General features: G+C 42.4%; 3 protein-coding genes and 1 long non-coding RNA gene across 6 annotated transcripts in view; 2 read left to right on the forward strand and 2 right to left on the reverse strand.

Moving 5' to 3' along the window:
- Positions 1-1,092: 1,092 nt before the first annotated feature.
- Positions 1,093-9,641, forward strand: LOC121934665. Its single transcript, XR_006104661.1, has 4 exons — positions 1,093-1,205; positions 1,291-1,462; positions 8,193-8,540; positions 9,590-9,641. It is a non-coding gene; the product is annotated as an uncharacterized LOC121934665 (long non-coding RNA).
- Positions 1,456-14,876, reverse strand: LAYN (layilin). 2 transcript variants are annotated; one of them, XM_042475371.1, is made up of 8 exons: positions 14,700-14,876; positions 9,618-9,912; positions 8,358-8,515; positions 6,561-6,602; positions 6,061-6,147; positions 4,987-5,089; positions 2,711-4,108; positions 1,456-1,705 (listed from the first exon to the last, which is right to left on the reverse strand). In XM_042475371.1, the coding sequence occupies exons 1-7, from the start codon at positions 14,839-14,841 to the stop codon at positions 3,748-3,750; spliced, it is 1,188 nt and encodes a 395-aa protein (XP_042331305.1). In that variant the 5' UTR covers positions 14,842-14,876; the 3' UTR covers positions 1,456-1,705; positions 2,711-3,747. The 2 variants fall into 2 exon arrangements, with proteins under 2 accessions (XP_042331305.1, XP_042331303.1); XM_042475369.1 differs by having other exon boundaries at positions 1,456-1,710.
- Positions 14,877-17,131: 2,255 nt separating this feature from the next.
- Positions 17,132-26,911, forward strand: part of BTG4 (BTG anti-proliferation factor 4) — a 28,393-nt gene continuing 18,613 nt past the window's right edge. Inside the window, exon 1 of the mRNA XM_042471571.1 lies at positions 17,132-17,366. The gene's annotated coding sequence lies outside the window, so the exon portion shown is untranslated. The remainder of the gene's footprint in view (positions 17,367-26,911) is intronic.
- HOATZ (HOATZ cilia and flagella associated protein) overlaps positions 19,108-26,911 on the reverse strand; it is a 10,260-nt gene continuing 2,456 nt past the window's right edge. The window contains exons 3-6 of one of the 2 annotated variants that reach the window (XM_042471575.1): positions 26,708-26,781; positions 23,470-23,529; positions 22,910-22,956; positions 19,108-19,411 (exon numbers count right to left, since the gene is read on the reverse strand). In XM_042471575.1, the coding sequence (XP_042327509.1) occupies positions 19,351-19,411; positions 22,910-22,956; positions 23,470-23,529; positions 26,708-26,781 (242 nt within the window). In that variant the 3' untranslated portion in view covers positions 19,108-19,350. Of the gene's footprint in view, positions 19,412-22,909; positions 22,960-23,469; positions 23,530-26,707; positions 26,782-26,911 lie in introns of both variants that reach the window. The other variant, XM_042471574.1, reaches the window with a different exon arrangement.

The following is a 26,911-nucleotide window of genomic DNA, read 5'->3' on the forward strand; positions in this document are numbered from 1 at the left end:
TGTCACATAAATGACATAAACTGCATTTGGACGTGCGTTAAGAGAAACATGACAACAATGCAATACCAATGCCAAGATAAAGTGAGAATAAACTCAATTCTAAAGAGAAAGCTGTAGCTCTTTCCAGACATTAGACTCATAGGCATTAATATTTTGTCAATAATGAAATGGTTGTTGCTATTGTTGTGTGCCTTTAAGTCATTTCTGACTTGTGGTGACCCTAAGGCGACTTTCTCATGGTGTTTTCTAGGGCTGAGAGTGTGTAAATCACCCTTGCAAAGTGTATGTGACTCGGCCAAGCAGCGCAAACCCTGGTGTCCAGACTCATAGTCCAATGTTGAAATCGCTACAATACCCTGGCTCTGGAATATACCTAAAAGCTATCTGGACAATAGCAGCTGGGAGTTGCAGTCCAACATCTGGAAAGCTACAGATCTCACCTGATTTAGACCAGCCTCAGAATCTTGCAAGCATTAACCATCTCACAGCCTAACCTTCATCCTCCAGACAGAAAACTAACCTCATACGCAATCCTCAGGGTTGGATATTTGGGTTGTGCATGTTTCTATCCATGAAGGGCAGGAACCAAATGCTGTGCTTGTGTCCTGTATACAACATGTTTGCCAGTTATCCCGAGTCTGAAAATCATGCAGTGCAAATCGGTCTTTGCAGAACAAGTCAAATTCCTTGACGGCAATGGTGTGCTAAACTGCACCCAAATGGGAAAGACAAATCATTTCCATGCATGCACATCTCTCAAAATAATGGTCAGAGAAGGAATCTGGACAAACTCCCAATCACCTAGGTAGACTCTCGACCTCTCGGCCTTAAGGCTACCATTTCTTCAAGCAGCCCATTCATAGCTAGTCCCTTCCCAAGTGCCTACCATTGCCCTAAAACCACCCCTTGTTGTTTTACCACCCCAGATTGGAATATGAAAAGCTCCGTGGCCTCCTATAATAGCACTGAGCCACCAGATGATAGCAAGTTTGCTGCGGTTAGAGAACAAACATTTCCTGTCTTTCGTCTATCTCGTGACAAAGAGAAGAGCAGGATAAACAGAAATACTTCTCTGTCTCATTTTGACACATGGCTTTTCCTTGGACATGTAAAATAAAGAGCCACGGCACTCAGATTAAAAACTGCAGGCATTCTGGTATGAAAATTTGAACATGGCATACAATGGACACAAAGACAATGCAAAGGTAAAAAGACAGCTTTTGACGACACAGTGCAGTTGGGAATTATGTCTTGCGTATACGCATGAGTCCCTTTATTCTCTTTTTCCAGTGTTGTCTTGCCAATATCATCGCTGAGATAGGAAAAGGATGACCTTTTATTATGTATTTCGAAACCTGTATCTGCTTCCCTCCATCTTGCGTTGTGCTTTCAAGAAAGAAATCAGAATTTTTCTCATCTTTGAATGAGGTCTGGTCAGTCTTGCAACATTTCCAGATCAAAGGTAAGGTCTTCAAACTACCAAATTCAAAGGATAACTTATTTAATGTTTGAGGAGAAAGAAGCATCCCTTCTTGTGACTGGGAATTTGTCCCTCTCAAGTACACTATTTGCCAGGTTTCAAATGCTAATCTCAGAAGAAAATTCCTCATGGAGACTTCCGTCACCTTTGCTTTTAGGTACCTCCATCAGTTGTGTATGCGGCCTTGGCTAAGCTTCTTGCAGTCACTTAAAAATCCTTTCAAGCCTGTACTGTAAAACACCAAAGGGACAGGAAATAGTAATAAGAAAATAGGATTAATGCACACAAAGCCTCACTTCCAAACCTCTGCACTGAAGAAATCACCAGCACCCCAACACACTTGCACATAAATATGCCTTTCCTTTTAAAAAATAGCTTCTTAAGTACTTGCCAAGTTCATGCACTCCGTTATAAATGTTCAGTGCAAAGTTACAAACACAGAATTCAGTGCAAAGTTACAAACACACAGTGGATAAAAGCAGGCTTTTAATTAGCCTTTTAGACTGAGAATGTTTCCTTAGGCAAGCTTTGAGAGAGGGAAGTGTTGGTTTTAAACCACAAGCATCTAGGATCTGGCCAATGGTAAGCATATTTGGAAGCCCTTTTGAATTCAAAGTGAAAGTAAATGCCTCCTAGCTCATAATGGTCCCGATCTGAATTGCTGCCCACTCCACTGACTCCTTTTTAACATTTTAAAAACCCTCTAAGGCTGCATCTGCACTGCATAAATAATGCAGCTTGACACCCACTCTAACTCCCATGGCTCAATGCTATGGAATTCTGGGATTTGTAGTTTTGTGAGCTATTTTGCCTTCTCCGCCAAAGAGCTCTGGTGCCACAACAAAGCACAGATCCCAGGATTCGACAGGCTGGAGCCATCATGACAGTTAAAGCACTGTCAGACTGCATTCATGCTGCAATGCAGATGCAGCCTAAGAGAGACTTTCTCAGATTCTGGACTGTACATTTAAGTCAAGTTTGAATCTCCGTTTGGCCACGAAAAAAACACTGGGTGACCTTGGGCAAGTCACACTCTCTCATCCTCAGAGGATGGCAGTGGCAAACCCGCTCAGAAGAAATTTGCCAAGAAAACCCCATGACAGGGTCAGCACAAGTCAGAAATGACTTGAAGGCAAACACCACCACCACCAAGTTGAGATTGTAACTTCTCAGCATTTTCAGATTATAAAATACACTGTTTGTATTTCAGTCCACACTGCATTCACTAACCTTTCATGGCAATCCCATCCACATCTGGACTCTTAGGAAAACAGTTGTTCCGGTCTCCAGCATGCTTGCCGCCATTACAAAGAGTGAAAGGGCTGACAATCTGGTAGCACCTGGTTTTCTGCTTCCTCTGGAACTAAGCGACCAGTGTTTTATCTTTCCATCAGCTCTTATGATAGAACTTGACACAGAAGTCTGTTATACAGCAACATGTAATATTCTAGCGCCTTCTTAAAAGTGCCTTTTTGGCAAGAGTTCTCTCAGATACAGAAGTGTCTGATGGGTTTCCCTCCACATCCTTTAGAAGTATCTTTGATTCCTGTCATAATCATTGACTGGATAGACTTTGCAAGTTCTTCCTATTTCATGTTCTTGGAATGAGTTTAGTTTTGTGTGTTGCATCCAATGGTCGTAACTTTTTATTGGTTCTGATGGCATTTATTTCCACGTCACGTGTTTGGAGGACTGGGAATAAGAAAGCTAAGTGCTTCCTGCAAAAATAAACTGGATAGCTATGCAGAGCAGAAAACCAAAACTCCACTTAGTGGAAAATAATGGTTGACTCTTAGAATGACAAAATAGATGGGGACTAGCCAGCCAGTAAAACCCAGGTGGTGATAGAGACAGCTTGCCTATACCTGTAGTATTTTTAGCTGGAGAACTGGGAGGAAAACATCCCAACTCATAAATACCATCTGGGACCAGGCAATTAGCTTAAATAACAAGAATTTGGATTTAAGTACACATTGTCAAACTACAGAAATATTGTCCTGCTGAATATTGCCAAGTTGCAGATTAGGCAATGTAGATCTGTCAAGGGATGGAATCATGATCACGCATGGCCATTCTCCTTGGCTGAGTAAGAGATCTACATACATATGTAAAGACACATTCTTTCACGTTCCACTTTCAGTTTTAAAAAAGGACACCCTTATCATAAAAAACACAAGCACATTCCTTTGCATACTGGGGATATGTTTGCATATGTGCCAGACTAGGCTCGAAATGGATGGTTTTGACTGGTATGCCAACCACCTTCTTCAGTATCCATAGATTTCATTTTCTACCCAGGTTGATTCTTTGCTTCGCCCCACTCTGTCATTACACAGCTCATATATGTCATTGGTGACAAACCCGCTCTCAGTGCTAGCCAATGTCACAAAGCCACTTTCTGAAGTGTTGACTGCCATATTGTCATAGTCTCCAGAAAGATCATCAGGAGTATCTTCTCCAGAACGGATCCGGAAAGAGGAGTTCTTAATGTCTGGTCTGGTCCCAGCAAGATCTGCTTCTGACTGTTCTCTAATCACATTGTATATCTCCAGACTGGGGCTTTTCTGCCTCTTCGGGGATGCCCAGGTTTCATGTTCCTTCACGTTCACCTGTGTTTGCTCCCGTCTCCTTAGCAGAGAAATAAATAAAAGACATTAAATTCATTCTATCTTCTGCTATACCATGTCTTCCCACCTTAGCAAGAAACTGATATACAGGTGCCATGGCAGAGAAAACTGCTATTTAAACATAATGATGCTGGGTGATGCTGTAAAGAGATCTTGCAGCACCTTTGAGACTAACTGAAAGAAAGAAGTTGGCAGCATGAGCTTTCATAGAACTCCTCAAATGCATTTTTAGAGACTAACATGGCTATATCTTTGAATTCTGATGTTGCTGCTGATGATATAGAACTGGCACAGGTTGCGTCTCCTTTATCCGAAATGTTTGGGACCAAGTATTTAGGATTTTGGAATATTTGCATATACATAATGAGGTATCTTGGAGATGGGACCCAAGTCTAAACATAATTTATACATGTCCATGTCTTATAGTGCATGTTCCCATACAAAACGCTTCCACTTGAACTGTATGCGTCTAATAAAGTGACACTCTGAATAAAAATTAAGTTTGCAAAGCGACCCTGTATATGTAGAAATAAACAGAAGAAACAGAAAAGCAGATAATAGGATACATTCAGTCACAAAAGTGGCTCGGACACTTCTTTCCATTCACACACATACACCCTTCTATCTTGCTTGATAGATGTCGATCTTAGCACACCACAATATCAGCCTACAAGTATTAGAAGGTTGTACATTAGTCTATTTCACATGTAACATCAAATTATGGCATGGCATTACTTCCATTACTTCTCCCAGTTTTGGTCAACATCTTGCCGTGCTTCCCTTTTGCTTTAAACAGGCTCAGTCCGTTCTCAATCCTGTTCAGATGCTACCTATGGCACTGTTATAAAGCCCCACACTTCATTCAATATTGTGGCTTACCTCTTTGCAGAAAGCCAAAAACAGAATATGCCTGTAATGACCAAGAGGAGCAGCAAGGCAGGGATGCTGGGGACCAAGATGTACACAAGGCTCCAGATGGGTTCTGCAGGAGAAAAGATCAGATTTTGATGCTTAGTGGGAAGGAGGGGTGGGGAAGTAAGGCATTATATTTCTATGAAGTTAATCAGTGCTAAGGTTTTTTTTTCTGTGCAAAATTCAATGTTTCCTTTCATTTTTGGAGCAATGGAGGTGGGAGGAGATTGGTCATTCAAAACAGGACATAATCCTACATTTTGCAGCTGCCTGTCCTCACCTTGCCATGGCAGTTGTCAATCTCTAGGGTCCTCTGTTGCTTCTTACCAATGGAAAGGGAGGGAAGGAAGAAGCAATTCAGATGATGAAAAAGCAACTGGTCTCAGCTTGTGTGGGAGAGAAATTTTCTTATGTGAAGTTGAAGGCTTTTATGGCTGACATCCATAGTTTTTTGTGGATTTTTCGGGCTATGTGGCCATGTTCTAGAAGAGTTTGTTTCTGATGATTCACCAGCATCTGTGACAGGCATCTTTAGAGACAAAGTGAAAGCATATAGCTTTTGCACCCTGTCCAAAAAGAGCCGTATGTGCATATAATCCACACTTGTGTGCATGTCTGTCACTAGCAAGATGCCTCCCAATGGGGGAGATATCCACCTGTGGATTTATGCACTAATTGTGCTAAGCAACACTTGTGTTGAATGACCATGTTGCACAACAAAATGAGCCTCTTCATCATACCGTATCAATTTATATCCATATGGATTGGCTTGAACATACACATCCATGCACATCTACATGCACAATGGCATCACATGTGCAACTCCACTTTTCCAGCCTTGAAATGAATGAGGATGTCCTACATTGGACAAAAATGTCCAACCCCTTCCTTTAGGGGAACATATTTATATGTGGAAGCCACCAACAGGATTCAAGCCAAGGAAGACACATAGCAGTATAATTTATCTATCTCTACTGTTCAGAAAAGACGTATTCAATGCCCTGTTACAATCTATGGCAATGAAAGAGAAAAAGGGTCTACCTTTGGCTTCTTTGAGGGTTTTATTTGTTATATCTTCTCGAATGGCCTCTTCTGGAGATGTGAGTATCAAGGACTCTGTGACAACCACTGAGAAAGAAATCTAAGTGTTAATACCAAAGGGAACTGTTTCAACAATATAAAAAACTCAGATTATTGAACACTTAAAGGGAGACACCCTGAACATTTATAGGAAGCATCTATGACAGGTATGGGAAACATCCAACCCTCAGAAATTCCCAATTTGGTCTACAGCCTTCTTCCACAGGTCTTGCCTCCTCTTTCCAGGCAGAAAAAGCTCTTGTCTCCAGTCAATAGATTGCAGTTCTGGAAACCAGGGTTTGAATCCCTGCTTGGCTATGAAAATAACACTCTCTCGGCATCAGAGGAAGGCAAATCTTGCCAAGGAAACCCTTTAGGGTCACCATAAGTTGGAAACAACTTGAAGGCACACAACCACAACAGCAACCAAAAAAATTTAATACATTTTTTTAAAAAAATACCTGATACAGAAGCATTCATTTCTGGTGCAACTGTTGGTTTGTCTGCAAGGAAAACAACAATACAGTTTTGGTTTGAAGGACAGAGCTAAAGCCAATGTGATAAGAGGAAAAAAAGCCAGTCATCAGCTGAGAATCCAAAGCTCCTTGCTTATCTGAAATCACTCCAGATTGTACATGTTCAACCCAAGACATCTGGCTAGCCCAAACATTGCTCTGGTTAACATTACTTGAACACTGCTCCCAATAGAGAAGAATTATCTGAAGAGTAGATAGAGACTATGGAGTTTGTCACACAGGAGGCATCCCATGCAGAAACAGGATTTAAAGCGGGATTTAACCCCCTCCCCCCAAAAAACTAAGAAGACACACAAAAGCGCAATTGACTTTCAGACACATTGGGGTTAACGCAACATTAAACCAGCTAGAAAGTCGACAAAACACTATTCTTTTTACTTTTGGGATTTTCCAGAAGTAAAAAGAATTGCATTTTGTCTACTCTCTAGCCGGATTAATGTCGCGTTAAAGGACCTTAACAGCGACATCGTTTGAAAATCGATTGCACTTTTGCATGTCTTTTTTACTTTCTGTCCAGGTTAATGTTGGGTTAACCCGGATGTCGTCTGATAATAAATCTGCATTTGCTGGGTTTTTGCACTTTAAATCCCGTTTTTGCACGGGATCCCTCCCGTATGATAGACTCCTATATCTAGCACAATCCGGGGAGTGGGTAGTCTTCTTTTCTTTTGTCCTTGTCTTTATCTCTAAAGTAACCATATGGGTGACCAAATCAGGTACTTAATTTTAATTGAATTCCAGTTGTGAAATTGCCTTTGCACAACTGTGCTATTGAGCAAGTGGCAAACTCCACATCTTTGGACTGAAAGGATTAATCACAGATCTAGACTGACATCCTTAGGGAATTGCAACTGGGAAATTTGGCTCTCCATTATCTGTAAGCAATATTTTGCAGGATGGACTTGGCAGAGCTTCATACTTTTGGACGTTAACTATTTACAAATACATTAAGGCGTCTTTATGCCCCCTTCATTTAACATTTTGCTCTCTGCTCTCATGAGTGCCAAATGGTGCCACTTAGTGAGCAATGCTGCCTTTGGGGAATATAGTTAAAGCTTTGCTACTCATGTGCCATTCATTCTTTTTTAAAATTATGTTATTTGTATCGCATTTATTGGTCTGTGACTAGAATTAATGTTTTCATTCATTTATTAAACATTTGGAAGATCTGTTTAATGAACTCTCTTCTCTTCCTCCCCGTTTCCCTGTGTGCCTTTTTACAAAAACTACATCTGCCTGACCGAGGCTTATGCAAAGACTTTTGTGTTTCTCTGTGATTGGTCCAAATGATCAATTTGCTATGATTTGCTAAGGCAAACAAATACAGGGATACCCCAGTTAACAAAGTATGTAAAGAGATCTTGCAGCCCCTTTGAGACTAACTGAAAGAAAGAAGTTGGCAGCATGAGTTTTCATAGTCTTACATCTGCTTCCTCAGATGCATTTGGCGAAACGGAAAGCCAAGGTCAGAGCTTTATATGTCATTAGTGTGTGAGAATATCAACACATACTGATTTCACAGACTAACACAGCTCTATCTTTGAATTCAACCCTCAGTTGACAGAAACCATGCACAGGAACACATCTGCTTTGTTAACTGAAGTATATTTGCATTATGCTCCTGCAACACATTCCCAGATGTTCATTATCTCTGGGATCTGAGCATCGTTCCCCACCACCACCACAGCTGGCCAACCTCTGGACTCAATTGCACAGCGTTACCCTGGGCGTATTTGCAGATGAAGTTGTTCTTCATGTTGCATCTGTCGTCGTTCCACTGAAACATGTAAGGGCCCCCATCGCCAGCAGGTGCTGAAGGCTGGTGATACATCACGACACAGATTTCGCTGCCGCAGGAGGGCTCATCGGCATACCAGTTTCTGCCAAAACAAAGCAAACCATCAGGTATTTTTCCCCCTCCTTGCTGCTGCTATGATCAGGTTGTTTTCCCCCTTGCATTAAAGAAATTTCACTAAGCAGAGAAATGTGGAAGGAACCAAATGCTTCAGAAGCACCTCTGGCTTTCCACTTGCTCTATTTGTGCATTTCTGATTAGGGCTTCCAAGTTATATATGGGAGGGTTCCCCCCCCCTTTAATACCATATATATTCAACTGTATAAGCCGAGCTCATGTATAAGTCGGGGGCAGTTTTTGAGGCCAAAATTATGGATTTTGATATGACCCATGGATAAGTAGAAGGTAAAACTTAGGAGCATGTAACAAAGGAAAATGGTGCCAAATAACACAGAAAAATAACTGTTTGTGCTCATCCTAAAGGCAGGATGGAAGAGTGAATAGAGGGGATCCATGCTTCTTTTTGTTGCTCCCAGGATGGACTAAGCTCTTGCATTTTACCAGTCTATTCAGAGTAAGGGGATGGCTCCTTTTTATATATTTAAGTGTTAAAGTACAGTACTTACATTGACCTGTGGATAAGTCAACCCAGATTTTTTGGGTCAATTTATCCCATGAATATCCCAGAAAAATCACATAATTAAGTGAAATGATTTCACACAACGTGGCACAAAACCCATCAATAAAGTGGTCACAAAGAAGCATTAAGGCACATCTTTTTTACTTTCAGGAGTTTAGCGACAATGCATTTCCGGTATCACTTTATTTACACAATTGCATGTGATAATCATTTTATGCAGTTACCATTTTCGGTTTATTTGTGGGATGCTTTAAATGCACTTTAATCTCTCTTTAATGCAAATATTAGCCCCAGTGTGATAAACTCCTATGAGAAGTTCTCAAGGAAGCCATATTTTTATATTTTTAATTGTATTGTTTTTAAATGTTGTGAAGCCGCTCTGAGTCCCAGTTCTGGGAAAAGAGCGGGATACAAAGAATAATAATAATAACAACAACAACAACAACAACAACAACATCAAAATGAAATAAAACCCACAGTTCATCTTATCTGACTTGCAAACTTCTTCTGGGAAATCAGGCTCCTGCCTTGGTGAATACAGACTTACCGAAAGGTGGACAAACTCCCGTCGGACCATGAGTACAAGTTCTGGCATTCGGTGCTGTTGTCCGGATCTTCTTCCCTTGTCAGTCCGATCCAGAAATCACCATCCGATGCCGAAACGCTGGCAATCATCTTCTCTATCAGGTTTTGCTCCGACTGCGATTCGATGCTGACCAGGTCTCCTCCATCTCTTCGGCAGGCTTGGAGGGCTTCCTTAAAGCCAACCCTGCGCCCAACGTCATGGAGGTAAATGATCTTGTAACACGGCCGCTGGGTTCCTCCCCGGCAGATGGCCTGGCCTTTGGGAAAAGAGACAAACCCATCATCATCATCATCATCATCATTATTTATATCCCATCCTTTCCCCAAAACTGGGACTCAGGGCAGCTGAGTTCAATTTAAAGCATACAAAAATGGTAGCAATGTTACAAGTTCCCAGGAAACATTTTGGAATGAAAACAAAAAGTCATGTGACGGTGCATCTACACTGTAGAAATAATGCAGCTTGACACCACTTTACTGCCATGGCTCTATCCTACAGAATCCTGGGATTTGTAGTTTTGGCGGAGCACCAGCACTCTCTGGCAGAGACACCGAAAGACCTTTGTAAAACTGCAAATCCCAGGATTCCCTACAGCACTTACTTCTGCAGTGCAGAAGCATCCTGGACCTCCAAAATAAAATCCAGGGTGCGTCTATACTGTACAAATAATAATGCAGTTTGACACAACTTTAAGTGTTGTAATTTTAATTAAATACCATATGGCTGTGTTTATCAAGTGTTTCTTTCTACTAAAGAATAATGGTTATGTTCCAAAAAGCAGGAAACATGCAGAGAACAAGGGCTTATAAAGTCATATAATGCAAATTTTTAAGATATTGGTTTTGGGGAGATTTCCTCTTGCAACCTCCTCTTTTGTAAAGTGTATCTTCCAGTGTATCATTAAAAAGATCTATGGTCATTCCACTACTTGAATTTACAGGGAAGTATATGAGCTTAAAATGCTGAGCATAGGGAAACTGGTCTAGTCACCATCGATGTTAACACACACACAACTTTAATGGATGGGAAAGAATATAATGCAAGAAGGCCAATAGGATGGAGCTCATCACTTTAATAAAATTGGCACCAAACAACTCTGCAGAAGATCCACCGACTCAAGACTGAGACTCTTTTGGAAATCAAGTTTTCGCAACAACCTGGCAAATCGTCTGTGTTTTATCAGCAAAAATTGAAGTTATTTTTAGCCAAGGCAAGAATGCGATGCAGCCGACTGCAAGCCAGACGCTGCTACAAGTCAAGTGTCCAACCAGTGATCTCACTCTCCGACATACTGGGAGAAAGTGAAGATACTGGGTTGGATCCAGACTCTGTTGTGCTTAGAGCAGAACCAGTGAAATCAATGGGATTTAATTAGTTAGGCCTAACATGGGTCCCATTGATTGAATTAGCCGCTGCTATTTTATCACACGAAGGAGATTGGGAGTTTATCCCATGAACATCCCAGAAAAATCACGTAATTATGCGTAACAATTTCACATGATGTCACACAAAACCCGCCATTAAAATCGTCACAAAGAAGCATTAACACGCATCTTTTTACTTTCGGGATTGCATTTCCGCTATCACTTTATATGTGCAATTGCATGTGCTGATCATTTGTGCAATTACTCACCATTTTAGCTTCATTTGCGGGATGTGTCAAATGCGCTTTAATCTCCCTTTAATGCCAAAGTTAGCCCCAGTGTGATAAACTCCTAAGTATAGTTCTGTATGAATTGTGGAGCCCCAGAAAATTGAGGATTTGCCTCATTGTTTTCCTGTTCATTGTATTTTGAACCTAGAACCACGTTTCTGGGATCTGTTCTGCCTTTATTTACTGTTTCAGAAAAGATTTTTTATTTCCTCTCTGATACTGATTTGTTGGAATTTATCACACTGGGGCTAATTTCAGCATTAAAGAGAGATTAAAGAGCATTTAAGGCATCCTGCAAAAGAAGCAGAAATGGCAATTGCACAAATGATTATCGCACCCAATTGTGCAAATAAAGTGATATCAGAAATGCATTGTCGCTGAAATCCCGAAAGTAAAAAGATGCACATCAATGCTTCTTTGTGACGACTTTAATGGCAGGTTTTGTGTAACGTTGTGTGAAATCGTTTTGCGTAATTATGCAATTTTTTGCCGGGATATTCATGGGATAAATTCCCAATCTCCCTCATGTGATAAATTCCTATGGTAACTCACAAGGCTTTGCTTTTCGCCTTGGCAGCAATGAAAATTTGGGCAAAATATATGGCTGATATTGTTGTTGGTTGCTCTGGGGATGCTCTCATTTAATTATAATACTGTATCATTGTTGATATTTCATGTGTTTCAATGGCATTGAGTTTTAAATTCTTCATATGCAAGATTTGTATCGTATTTTATCATTTTGCATGCGAATGACATTTGGTGTTAACATTAATTAATAAATGAATGAGTGAAGCATGGATCTGACATGAAGGTGTGTCACTATCACAATACCCCTAGACTTGCCCTTGTCTTATTTGGGGACCATTTTGCCCTCCTTATTTGTGGACCAATACTATCATTTTGCTGTCTTTGCAGATACATCTCTAGACTTGTCCAAAGTCACCCAATGAGTTTTCAAACTTTGGAGGATTTAAACCCTGGTCTCCTGGAGTCCTTGTCCAACACACCACAAGAGCAAAAGAACAGCAGCAGCATCAACAGCTTTAAAAAGCATGCTTTTAAAGAGTAACATTTGCTCCATCAAACTGTAATATGCTTTTCTGTTCAGCTGGGTTGATTTTTGCATTGTCTGCCTAGTTGTCTCTGTAGGCTGCATGCCAGAGATCCAGGACGTGGGTGTGAAGCAGCAGACAAATTCATCCAATGCAAACCTCCTCTGACAGTTACTGGGGAATCTTGGGCCATTTATATTTTCAGGCGCTCCTCATACCAAAAGAGTGGAAAGAGTTTATTTAAGAAGTCTAGAGAAGAGGGAGGAAATAGATGGAGATTCTAAAAGTGTGCCTGTTGCATTAAAAAGAGACATTCCACTTACATGGTATTTTTGTTGACGATTCCATTGAAACTGTATGTTACCAAAAGTACCTCATCTCCAGAGGCCCTTTCATGCTACACAACAATAGCGTGACGATTCCAGTTTAACCGTCATGGTTTCATGCTATGGGATCCTGAGATGTGTAGTTTGGGAGGGCATTTAGACGTTTCGGCGAGAAAATGCTAGTGCCACACCAAACAACAAACCCCAGGATCCAATAGGATGTTTGCCCAGGCAGTTAAAGTGGAATCATAGTGCCATAACTGGCACCAACAAAAATGATAGAGGGCATAGGTAGAGGATGGTGAAGCCTTCCAAGGTCTCCTGGATGGGTGGCTAATGCAGCCCCTTGGCCCATGCTGGCTGGGGGACTTTGGGAGCTGTAGTCCAAGATAACAATTCTTCTCCAGTTCAAATGTGAATAGTTCTGGTTGAAGAGTATTCTCAAGTAGACTCTGGAAAGCTGGGTCTCTGCTCTCAGGAACAAAGAACAGGGCCAGAAGTCTGACTCAGTGGAACCAGCTTCATATTACTTCTTCTTCTCTCCCCTGAAATTGAAAACAGGCTGCTGGGCTTGAATGACGGGGGCTCAATAAAACTCTGCCAAGACCCACTGTTGCCCATCAAGAGAGTTGGGCCTTCTTACCAGATTGTGAAGCTGGCAAATCCTCCTTCCTTCTGGGCCAAGCACCTGGCACTGTGCCCTTGGCCCAGGCCCATCCTGGTTGCACCCCAATTTTTAAAATTATTTTATTTTATGCTTTTCTCTGTGCTCCAAAGCATCAGCAGATTGGAGAGCTGGAAGGGATCCCAGTTTCTCAGCTGCATAAACACACATGGCTTCTTTCCACTTGGGTTTGGAAATGCTCAACTTTTGGAAGAAAATCGTCCCTTCTTCCAAAATATCTCCCCTCATTTTTTTGCTGTCATAGTCTGCATTGGGCAGTGACTGAAGTAGGTTGTCACTTGCAAAGGTTGATGCCCCCCATGTTTAAGCAAGTCGTCCCCTAAGGCATCATCCACTTTCCTACTCTAGGAAAACTCATGTTGCCAACTTCTTTCTTTCAGTTACTCTCAACGGTGCTACAAGATCGCTCTCCGTACTGATTCTACAGACTAACATGGCTATATCTTCGGATGGAGAGAAGTCTGGCATTGCAAAACCCTGGGATTTCAGTCAGTTTTAAAATGACTAAACCATGCACTGGAAAATGAGAGGCAGTGCCTGGCATGGTGTCTGTCCCTCTTCTTTGCCCCACTCCTTTCTAAGTGAGACCTCAACTCTTCATTCCTCATCCTCCCTATGTGTTTGAACCCTTTCCAGCCAGGCTGTGAACAAATACAGAAACAGAAGGAACAACTTGCCATAAGAAAACTCCCTTTGCAGATTTTTTCATCTGCAAGAGATAAACTGGGGGTGAGGGTTTTAGCCCCTCCAATACATTACTGCAAACTTTGGGCATTAATGCAAGTCTTTCCCTTTTATTCTCCCCATGCCAAACCAGAATCTTTGCTCTCCATCCAACATCCACATTAACCACCATCCTATCCTGAATGGACCCAATCTTCTTAGAATTAGACAGGGTTAGGGACCAGGTTAGTACCTGGATGGGAGACGATCAAGAAATATCAAGAAGTCTTGGGAATTCCAGGTTCTGAAGGGTCCTGGGCCCCAGGGTGACCAGATGCCCTCCTTTCCCAGGACATGTCCTCCACCCCAACCTTCTGTGCAAAAGGAATGCCCCAAATGGTCCTGCTTTGGAGGCATGCCTGTCCTTATCTAGAGGAGTGTTCAGCTTTTACTTTGAGTCAAGCCCTCCACTGGTCTGGAGTAACCCTCAGCCTGCAGTGCCTTGTCCTCCTTTGGGCTGAAGGCATCTGGCCACCATGGGTCCTCCCTGATTTTTGGATGCCCTCCATTTGGCAGTGCCTTGTCCTCCTTTGGAGGCAGGACTGCTTCTTGAATCTTTTCCCCTCCTCCCTCCTTCCCTGGGGAGCAGAGAGAGGCACTCACCACTGGGCAATGCCAGGGCCCCCAGCCCTCCTGGCACCAGCAGAAGGATCCCCATCACCTCCATCCCCAGCAGCAGCAGCATCCTTCTCCTCTTCTGCTTCTTCTGCTTCTTCGCTTGGGCATCTCTCCGGCGGAGCTCCATCCCCTCCTGGCCTCCCAGCCCCAAAGGAAGAAGAACAAGAAGATGAAGAACAAGAAGGACCTCCTCCTCTGGGCCTGGGGCCAAGAAGCCAGCAGGGAAGAGGAGGAGGAGGAGGAGGAGGAGAAGGCAGAGGAGGAGGCAGCAGCAGGGCTTGCAAAAGCAGGGCTTGCACCAAGGCCCCCTCCTTCCTTGTCTTCATTTGCAAAGCACTCTCTGGGATCATCTCTCCAGGGGCAGCACAGCCATTCACCCCAAATGAGGACAAGGCACCCCCAAAATGGAGGACATTCCTGCAAAATGGGAGCCAGGTGCATTCACCCCAAATAAGGACAAGGCACCCCACAAAATGTAAGGCATCATGCAAAATGGGGGGGGGGGCAGATGCATTCACCCCAAATTAGGACAAGGCACCCCCAAAATGTAAGGCATTCATGCAAAATGGAGCACCAGGTGCATTCACTCCAAATTAGGACAAGGGAGGCACCCCACAAAATGGAGGGCATAAATGCAAAATGGAGGCCAGGTGCCTTAACCCTGAAAGAGGACAATCCGACAAGGCACCCCAAAATGTAGGATCTTCAATCTTCATGCAAAATGGGACACCAGGGTGAGTGGGTGCATTAATCCCGAAGGAGGACAAAGCACCCCAAAATGTAGGACTGTTGTGCAGAATGGAGGGTCTTACCAAAGAAAAGCTAAAAACAGCTCAATATAAATTTCTGTTTTTTAGTTAGGCTCAAAATGGAGGACATTTGGGAATTCCTCCTGGACAGAAGGCTGAAATATAGGACAGGTTCTAGAATGCCATACGTACCCCAGAGGGGCCACGCTTTTATTTTATCCCTCGCCAACATTTTTATTAGGGATTTGAAAAGGATGTTAAAAATGACAAGAATTAGAAGCAAAATCCCAGGGCTTAAAAGATTTTAGCTTTTTTTGGACTGTAGCCGCTGGTTGTGAGATTTGGGAAGCCATGCCCCCAAAAAGGAAACCTTCCAAGCTGCGCTGTCTCTGTGGCATGATGTTAACATTTTATATGCATTGCTTTCAATAGGATGGCCCCAAAGACTTGAGATACAAAGAAATGCAGGCAAACAAATGTGATTTTTGCAGCGCTTCCATTGCTTGTTGGATGCTGACCTTGCATTTCTCTTGCAGATTTCCGGAGTTGTTGGGAAGCTGGAGCACACTTGCTTCCTGGCTTCCTGGCCAAGTTTCCGCTCATCCAAGGCATCTTGGATGCATTTTTCTGGATACCAAAGTGAGGAGGCCACAATAGGAATGGATTTGAGCTGCGGATTGTTATTAAAGGCCCGGAGCTGGAGAAGAGCATAATTTAAGGGAACCCCTTTAAAAAAACCTTTTGCGAAAGAGAATAGTATGACTGTAGTTGGCATGTTGGGTTAAACACTTGACACAGTCTGTTTGTATGGATGTTGTTCTAACCAAGGGCTGAACTGTGCCAAACCTTGCACAAAACCTGTGATGCTGCAGATGGAGAGTTATTGGACCAGAGTTCGAAACCTGGCTTGGTTGTGTAAACCCATTGGGTGATCTTCGGCCGGTCATACCCTCTTGTCCTCGGAGGATGGCAATGGCCAACCCACTCTGAACAAACCTTGCCAAGAAAACCCTAGGCTCGCCATAAGTGGGAAATGACTTGAAGGCGCATAACAACCTTTGCTGCCTTGAGTCCCTAAATTGGGAAAAAGGCAGGATATAAGAAAATAAAACAACAACAACAACAACCCTTTATTAATTTACTTACTCAATTGGACATGGTCCTGAGTCTGGGGCCTAAGATTGCCTGCTTCTTCCATTTTGTTTGGACACTAACAACAAGCAACCACACTACCATACAAGTGTAAGGTGTCGCTGCCTGTTGTGTAATGAAGTGCACAATGGTGGGAACAATCCAGTGTAACTTGACTGTAGTGAAATTCTGGTGCAAATTTAGGCAAGTGCTCAATAGGATCTCGGCTGGAAACAAGTCATATTCTCCAAGCTCTTTCAGTGGTTCCCAAACTTTGGTCCTCCAGATGTTTTGGACTTCGGCTCCCAGAAGCCCCAGCCAGCTAGGCCAACAGTCAGGAATTCTGGGAGCTAAAGTGAAAAAACATCTGGAAGACCAAAGTTTGAAAAGTACTGAGGCTGGGTTTCCATCAGGTGTGACTGGCAAATGCTGTGGATTTGCTCTTAGTGATTCTTTAGAGGCAAACGTGATGAATGCTGGTTGTACTGAGCATCTCCCTAATCACATAGTAGAGATTTCTTGGAAGGCTGAGTCTTAATGGCTCCAAAGAGCTAACATTAAACCTGGCCACACATTCCCTCAAAGACGTGTCAGCACTTTTCCAGGCAGGGTCTTGAATTATGAACCAGGGGCAGAGAGAGAAAGAGAGGACCACTCACTCATCATAACCCCGGCTAAAAGGCATGCAAATTCAACCCGAGACCATGCTGCAGAAGCTGACAAGCAGAAACGTTCATTAAAATTCTGCTGATCTGGACAAGAAACCAAGCCAGTGGGTATTGCAACGCTCCTTGGGTTCCCCCTCGTTCTTTCTGATGAAGTGTGACACAGAAAATTTTAAACATTAATGGATTTTAGCATATTAGACACTGATGAGATGAAGGAAGGAATCATGCAACATGTCTTTTTAACCAATTAATCAGTGAGGAAAAGCAAGCAAGGTACAAAATGTCATAATCTTCTAAGCCTTTGCAGTGTAAGCTCTCAGTCATCTCATCTGTGAAATGAGAAGAACAACTAACAGGCACACATCCATTAACAAAGCAGAAGGCAGTGATGCTCCTTTTACAAACGCTTTTTAAACCCACCCAGAATTCCCTTTTCCTCCTTGTCCTCTGCTTGGCTAGGAGTTTTTTTGGAAGCATCAGCATTGGAAGAATGGTTAAGGAGGGCTGAAGATACACAGGCTTTCAGTGTTGGGTTGTAGCAGAGTCTCTGCAGTAAACATAGCAATAAAGCTTGAGTCAGGACAGAACGGGATTCTGCTTTAGCCAATCCTAGGCTGCATCCACACTCCAGAAATAATCTGGTTTGACACCAGTTTCACTGCCGTGGCTCAATGCTATGGAGTTCTGGGAACTGTAGTTTTGTGAAGCATTTAGCCTTCTCTGTCAGAGAGCTCTGGTGCCACAACAAACTACAATCTCCCAAATTCCATAACACTGAGCCATGGCAGTTAAAGTAGTGTCAAACCAGATTGTATCCACGGTTTGGATGCAGCTCCACTGTACTTTATGTAGTTTATTAAGCCTTTATGTGGTCTCTAAATAACCGAAGTATTTTTGCATACTTGTGCAAGGCTTGTCTGTAATGAATAAAACTTCAGAGGATGGCAATGGCAAACCTCCTCTGAAGAAATTTGCAGAGAAAACCCTATGATGAGTTCACATTCGGGTTGCTATAAGTGTAAATTATTATTTAAGCCAATTTTTAAACCATTTTATTTTGTAAGAAAGAGGGAAAATTGTTGGCAACTCACAGCATTGTATCCAGGATGCTGAGAACAAGAGAGTGGATTCATCGCTTGCAAATGTTTTTCACTAAAAATGCCAAAAAGAGGGATTGCAATACAGAAGCAGAAACCTTAAGGGAAATGACGCAGGCTGTTATATGCCATCATGAAGATGCACTGCTATTCTAAAAGTATGTTTTGTTAGCACAAAGCCACTGAGTTAAATGCTTCTTCCAGGAAGAGCAACCTCAACAGATAAAACAGAACTAGATATCAACTGCAACAAATGAAATATTCTGGAAATTAGATTATTTGATTTGATCTGATAATTTGATTTAGCAGACATGTGTTTTCCTGTTTCTGTGGAGATCAATTTCCTTTAAAAATGTACGTGACAGGTACCCGATCAGGATTTTTGTCACAGATACGTTTATGCATTCAAAAGCTGCCTCGGGCTGCATCAGTACTGCAGAAATAATGTAGTTTCACATCACTTTAACTGCCATGGCTCAGCGCTATGGAATTCTGGGCACTGTAGTTTTGGGAGCCTTTTAGCTTTCCAGAGCACTCTGGTGCCATAGCAAACTACAAATCTCAGAATTCTATAGCATTGAGTAGTTAAAGTGGTGTCAAACTGGATTATTCATGCAGAGCGGATAAAGCCTGGGTTTTAACTGAAGGGGTAAGATTTCTTCTATGAAAGAAATGAGAGAAATATCATCTCCCTAAAAACCAAGAACAATTAACATTAGCAATACAGACTGGAGATTTCAAAGCCAATTTAATGCATTTTCTTAACAGTACCTTATTTTGGCACGACGCAGACTAAGACATTTACCAGCCAAAGGGAATGTTCCAGTAGTTTTAAACAGAGAGCACCATGTAGTTCTTTGGGGAGAAAGCCAAACAATAAACCTGTGAAGCCATCCAAAGAGCACAGAGTAGACCACAACGAAGAACAGGAGGGGATTTCTGAAGAGACAAACTTATATGTTTCCAAGCTGTTCAAGCTGCCCTAAAATGCTCAGTTTAATGCCTTCACACTTTCTCGATCCTCATGGTCAGATGCTGATAGCTGTTCCTCACTGAAACCAAAGGAGAGAAAATGTGTTAAGGATGTAACATAGTGATGGCATGAATGCTACTTTTGTTCCCCAAGAAATGGATCCCAGTCCCAGGAATTTGAATGAATGCCCTCCATTCTCTGGATTGCACCCGTTTTGGGAAGTAAGTGATGCCTTTCTCTTTTGTTTAAAGCTCCCTGTTTTACCTTTCCCGCTTGAGGCAGTTTTCCAAATGGGAACCAGAGCAAGAGACTTGTGTGATACATGATACGACTTGAAGGCACACAACAACAGCAACCATTTAGAAGCTTTAGCTAGAGAGTGCCATTGCCTCCCCAAACTGCAAATCCAGCATCCCACAGAAGGCAGCTACTGCAGCCAAAGTGGTATCAAAGTGCTAGAAGAGTATAGTGTGAAAGAGATTGAGTAAATTGTAGAAGGTATTCTCTGATGCCTAAACTAATAATAATAATAATAATAATAATAATAATAATATGTTTTATTTTTATACTGCTTTTCCGAGGTGATCAAAGCGGTTCACAGATTCAATAAAAATTAACACATCATAAAAACAACATGCAATAAGACAAGTAAGATGGTGGTCAGGAGGAGGGCTTGTCTTCTTAGCAGGCCAAGGCCTGTTGTTGCTGGCCTGCTTCTCTCCCCCTCAAAGATGGTTATGTTATGGTTAACTATGTTAGTGTTTATTCCTGGTTGCAAAGATGAGCACTTGTGGGCCTGTCAGATTGGAACTTTTTGAGGTTCTCATGGTTCATTCCAACTCTGATCCATATCAGGGGCCCTTTCACATTACACAATGATTGCACTATGATTCCGCTCCAATTGCCATGGAATCCTGGGATCTTTAGGTATTTAGATGCTCAGCCAGAGAGCCAGCTTGTTGTGTTCGATGGTCCCCCAGGGAAACAGACTCGGGGTCTTCTACACAGATTCAAGAGTGATCAGTACATTGCCAATGATGACCCACACATTCAAGGGCTAATCCCTTATCCAGCTGCAGCTAGTCCTCCAACATGTCAGCGCAACCCATTTACACTGGCGTCTTGGTATGATCGCGTGACAACCATAAAAAGGGGAAACAACTTCCAAGAGGGCAAAATGTAACAGGAAGGGAACTGTTCTCTCTTAGCTATATTTAGCTTGAGGATGCAACGAAGTGGACATCTACGAGAAACTGCCCAGTGAAACAGAAAGGACAAAGAGGAGAGAGCCATCTGTCACAGATGTCTGCAATATGCAAACATCTACATCTGAATAGCTTCCAAACACAGTATGGGGATTTTTCAGGGGCAGCAATGTTCGATTGTTTCAGCAAAAAAACAAGAGATTCTTGCGGGACCTTAAAGCCCAAGATGTTTTTTATTTGCCAGAAGCATTTGTGTACTGTTGTATCTGCTAAAGTGGAAGGCTGACGCCAAATACAATTTTGTTCAGCTTTAAGGCGCATCAGGACTGTTTGCTGTATAGTAAGTGATGCCCACCAAGGAGTAGTTCAGGGAATGAGTGATGGGATTTTGCCCAGACTTTTCTCCCCATCTTTCTGAGAGTTTACTGCTCCAATAATGGATAGGTTTCTCTCTCCATCTGATGTCAGGAACTAACATAAAAGCACAGAAGCCAAGTTGGATGGAAATCTAGATGGTGTAGGAGGGGATACAAAGGAGCCAGAACAAGCAGCAACAAGAAGGAATGTTTCTGGGTCTTTGATGAGAATTCCTTGGGACCTCAAGCACAAGTCCTGCTCTTTGTGCTAACAGGAGGAACACAGATCTTCGAAGGATGTGTCTCAAAAAGAGAACCTGGTTCATTAATTATGAATTAAGAGAAAGTCACCTGGAGAAAATAAAGGATAACTTTTCACCCTTCTCCTTAGTTGTTGTTGCTCACAAGTAGCTCTTTAGCTCCCAAAAGACTGTAGGGCCTTATGTAAGACGTTTATGAAATGGATGTGTTTCTTGGGGAAACCCCACAAGGGGAACATCTGCAACCCTTCAAAATATGTTTGTCGGCACACTGGCCACCATTATGGAAGCACCTGACAGCGCAACACCATATAGGCTTAGCCTTAAGTTGTCTTCATTGGTTTCAGTGGAATACACATTCCCTGGTAACTCCAAATAGGACTGCAGCCCCTGGGGACATCGGTCTCATTCACAATGCAGAATTGTATCACTTTGATACCACTTGAATTGCCATGGTGCCACTCAATGAGATCTTGGGATTGGTAATTTTGTGAAGTGGTCCGAATTGCCAGTTCCAGAGGCTTAGCAAAGAATAAATCCCAGGATTCTGTAGGATATAACCATGGCAGGCAAAGTGGTATAAAAGTGCTATTGTTGCATAGTGTGAGAGAGGCCCTAGCAACGGAGGGCAAAAAAGAATGCCAGCCTTTTTTAAAGCAACGGGGCTTTGATATAGTAAAAAGCTGGGCTTGAGATGTGCTTTCTTATAGGTCTTAAGTGATTGTTTCTGAGGCCAACGCGGTCAATTAATACACTAAAATGAAGAAACCGCTGAGTCAAGGAATGTGAGATGTCAAGGCTGCTTTTCCCGAAAAGTAGTCTGCAAAGATGTGGCTTTAAAACTCATACGGTTTTCCTTTTCCCCTTTGCTCAATTTCAATTAGGCCAATTGCTCCGTTTCAATTATGTTTGCTAACAGATTGCACAAACATTTTGTCAGGCTTCCTTTTTTTCCTGTTAGACAAATATTGAACAAAGTAACTGAAGATCTTAATTTCATTTTGCCGTGAAGATTCCTACTCTTTTTGTTTTCAGTCTTAAAATGAATAGGGAGAGGGACATCATGTTAGGCGATCCAACCACAGTCTCCCCCCAAACTGTCCTGCCGTCCAGGAATGTTTAAGCTTTTTGAAGAATCTGAACCTTAGAAGGAGTGAAATGAGGAAAGTGGGGTGCATCCACAGTTCAAAAATAAAATAGTTTGACACCATTTTAACTTCCATAACTCTTATCCTACAGAATCCTGCAGTGAGGCTCCAGAGCTCTCTGACAGACCAGACTGAATACCTCTCACCAAACCTTTGCATGAGTCCCAGACTGGGAAAAAGGTGGATGATGATGATGATGATGACGACGACAGTATAAACTATAACTCTGGACCCACCCCACCCCACGGATCTAGTTTTCCCAGTAGTGTATTTGAATTTGAAGCAATGGGTCACCCAAGACCAGCTCAGAGAGTCGGCAATGAAGGCCCATTGTACAGGTTCTGGAGTCAAAACAGCCGCAACCACATGAGTCCCGCCCCATGTGTTTTGGCCTGTTTCTATTGAAATAGCCTTACGTAGAAACAAGAATCCTGGCTTTTCCACCACTAGCAATCTGTGCTACGAAACAAGTTATAGTTGCAAGGAAAATGGGCGGGGGTCAGGTTGGGGTGGAATCTCCTACCTTTCAGAATTATAAAACGACTAGCTTACATTAAAGACAAACAAGGAATGAAGCACTTAGCCCTTAGCCTCATCAGTTCCATTACCTCTCCTGTGAATTGGTCCTTGTCCTGTTCTGATGAGAGAGTGACTCCTTCTGGGGAATAAACAAGAGTTGGTTTGTTTTGTTAAAAAAGAGTTCTCAAGTCATGCTTGAAACGGCTCACGTTTCCCTCTCTCTTTCTTTCATGCGTCATGCAATCCCAGAAAACGAACCGCTTACACCTTCTACCCTCCTGCTTTTTATATCTGGGAAAATGGCTATCTCCCTTAAATAGAGCCACAAAAACCTTCTACAAAGTTTTCCCTGGACCAGAATAGCCAGGACTCACTTGAGGCCAGAGTTTTCCAACTCTGGGTAGCCACAAAGCCAAATTAAGCATCACTGGAGTTCACAACAGGCTATGCTGTCATAAACCAGTTAGTCTCAGCGGTGCTACTAGGTTCCTTTATGCCCTTTTATGCTATAACAAGCCATATCTCTTTGAATATAATTTCTTCTGGTAGGTTGTGTTCTATCTCATGCAACCCCCATCTCCCTCTACAAAGCTCAGAAACGATTTACTCTCGAGAGATATACTGGTAAAAGAATAATCTTCCATCTCACCCTGATCCTTTCTTCCCGTTGTTTTTTCAGTAATGAAAGTATGTCCTCTCTCTTCTTGGCCTGAAAAAAATACAACACAATACAACAAAACAGGCTTGAAATAATGAAATGCACAGAAAGGAATCTGGAGCATACCAGTTAAACCCAGCTCTCCATTGCCTGCAACCCCAACAAACACCATCAGGATCTCATAACTATTTGCACTTGTAAAAAAAGTGCACAACACAGGTTAACTTCAAGTATAATTTGGCCCTTGCTCTCTTTTATGGTTATGCTTTACTCAAGACTTGTTTTATTCGAGACTAGTAAAGGTTATAGAGGAGAATTATACCAAACTTATATAGGAGATGTGATTCTGCTCTCCTTTTCAACAATGCTGAAAAGCAGGTACAACTGATCAATATATCCTGCAGCTCTACAGAATAAATTTCTGAGCCAGTGACTTATGATAATAACTAATAATAATAATTTTTATTTTTCTATTTCCCGCCTCTCCCTGTGGATCGAGGCGGGATCCCATCAATATCAGCAATACAGTTTTGATGTGCAAAGTCTCAGGCTCAACTTTTTACTGCAGACTTATTCCACAGAATATTACAATAATCGGTGAACAGACTCGCTTCTCCTCTTCATCCACTTTCCACAAGGCAGGTTTAATGGATGCTACTGGATGAAATCCATTACATGGTTATTAATTGCAATAAGTAGGAATGCTAGCAAGCAAAAAAAAAGTCTGCAAACCTCAGCACTTTTCAGCCCCTCATGCCTCTGGCTTCCTGCCCAGGATTAATATTGAAAGCTTTTTATCCTTAATAAAAATGTGTGTGTGTTTTTTTTTGGGGGGGGGGATGAAATGCTAACATTTTGCTAAATTTACTAAAACACTCTCTAGTTACGAGGCAGCAGCCTTAGCACAATATTGTAACACTAACTAGAGACTGTCAGTTTAATCGGTTTAAGTAGAGAGTAGCATCATTTCTTCCTACCAATCAGATTAATGGCACACAGATGCGGCGGTGAGTGAGCCAGCATGGAAAAGATGCTGAAGGCCCAGAGCCAATATGGTGTTTCCCCACCAAGATAAAAACAGTCGATTTCCCATTATATCCCATAAGTTATGTGGTCCCAACAAGTCTAGACCTGACACAGCTGTCATTTCAGGAGGAGATTATGCCCTTTGCTTGCTGCACTCTTTGACAGTCGCTTTCACCTGTCGGTTACCTCTCCTCCTCAGTTGTCCAAAGACAAACTGATTTTGTTTTCAGTATGGCTCCACAGTTTCCTACATGACAGCCATGAGTAATGCGGCTCTAGCTCAGCATTTTTTTTGATTGCTTCTTTGTCTCCAGTTTTGCTTCTCTCCTCCAGGCTCAATTGGATTTCCACTACCAAAACAGGGAATCCTAGAGTTGGGACTTCAAGGGCCATTTGTTCAACTCTCTCTCATGCAGCTGCAGCATCCCCTAGAGATGCCCATACAACCTCCATTTAAGGATCTCAAAAGAAGGAGCGTCCACTACCTCCCAAGGCAGTCTGTTCCACTGACTCTGGAAGTAACTCCTAATGTTTAGGTGGGATCTGTTATACTTTGAATCCATTGATTCATGTCTTAGGGGCTGTATAGACTGGCCATTAAAGATGGCATGGGGGCAGACTGGGGGTGTGCTGTCTGCAGGACGCAAGCCCCGACTCTGCCCCCATGCCAGTGATGTCAAGCGCCGCACCACACAGCAGGCGACGTCATGGCACTCCTTTGGCGCTGCGTCCAGATGATGCAGCACCAAAGGAGTGTAGAAAAGCCACAGCACTAGTGGGTATGGTGCCCTTTCCATGACGCAGAAAGGAGACACTTTTTGTAGTTCCTTTTTGTGCCATGGAAAGGCCAGATCGGAGTCATGGTGTGTAGTTGCTGCGGCCCCGATCTGGCATTAAAAGGGGTGACTGAAGGCTGCCTCTTAGTCTCTGAAGCAGTAGAAAATAAACTCACTCCATCTTCTACATGACATCCCTTCAGGTATTTAAATACAGCTGTTTAAATACAGAATGCTGAGAATACCATGGACAGCCAGAAAGCCAAACAAATGGATACTAGAACAGATCAGGCCTGAGATCTTCCTGTTATCCAAGGGGAACAAACTGAGGCTGCTGTACTTTGGTCACATCATGAGAAGACATGGCTCACTAGGAAAGACAATGCTAGGAAAGGTGGAGGCAATAGAAAGAGGAAAGCTGTGTATTATATGGATAGATTCAGCCAAGGAGGCCAGGACCATGAACCTGCAGGACCTGAGCAGAGCAATTGAGGACTGGAGGGCTTGATGTGTCTCATTCATGGGGTCACCATGAGCTGAAGTTGACTTGAGGGCATTTAACAATGTTTTTGCCAAATTTTGCAAAACGTTTGACCCTAGGGGCCTCAGGGGAGCCTCCAAAGGTGCTGAAAATCCCCTTCACATCCCATAGAGGACTTCTGGGGGCATATTTGATTGCCTAGGGACCACAAAAATGGCCTTTTGGGTTTCATGTGTCCCACGGGCCAAACTTCGTCCACCCCTGCCTTTAAGGATAGCAAGTTTTGTTTGGCAATGATGCAAAAGAAAACCTGCTAGTCTTTAAAGTGTCACAGGATTCTTGGTTATTTCAGTGCAGTCTTGTCTATAAAGGAGAGAGTGTTTGTTGCTGGGTGGTGTTGGGTTTGCCTGGCAGAACATATTTCTGGCCCCAAAACACTGTCTGAGGAATAGGGTGGTGCTCAGAAATACTGATATGTATGATGCAGCAGGGATGGATTAAAAGAAGACTTAATTTTTTCTCTTTCAGAAGCCGGCTGCAGTAGAAATGTTGAAGTGAGGCCATTTCATTCTTCGCAAATTTATGTTTCTAATTCAGGGCACTTGTATGCCTTCCTTCTCTCTCTCTCTCTCTCTCTCTCTCAGATTTACAATTTAATTATCTCAGTTCCTTTTTCTGAAAGAGATAATTAGACAGAAAGCCTTTGAGACTGAAGGCTGCATTTCAAGACTCTTGCAAACCCTCCTTCGCGATATAAAAATAGCTATATGCATGCAATGATAGACTCAAATTCTCATCCTTTCCCACTTACTTATAAAGAAACAAATGAAATAGTCCAAACCGCAACAAAATGTTTAATTCCGAACTGCAGAGTGAAGCAGTTCCTGGATTCTTAATTACTTAATATATTTTGATTGATTTCAACAAGCAGGGAAACCAGTCTCACCTTCTTAAGGTACTGCTCTTTCAGATCGCTTCTCTCAGCTTCAGTTGCTTCCTGGATTTTCTCTTCTTCTCTTTCTAAGTCAAACAGCAAAAGGGAAAAATACTGGATAAATTATGATAAGATAAAAATGAAGGTTTTTAACAACAATGGCCAAATAATAATAATAATAATAATAATAATAATAATAATAATAATAATAATAAT

The sequence above is a fragment of the Sceloporus undulatus genome, chromosome 6, assembly GCF_019175285.1.
Source record: "Sceloporus undulatus isolate JIND9_A2432 ecotype Alabama chromosome 6, SceUnd_v1.1, whole genome shotgun sequence".
Taxonomy (NCBI): Eukaryota; Metazoa; Chordata; class Lepidosauria; order Squamata; family Phrynosomatidae; genus Sceloporus; species Sceloporus undulatus.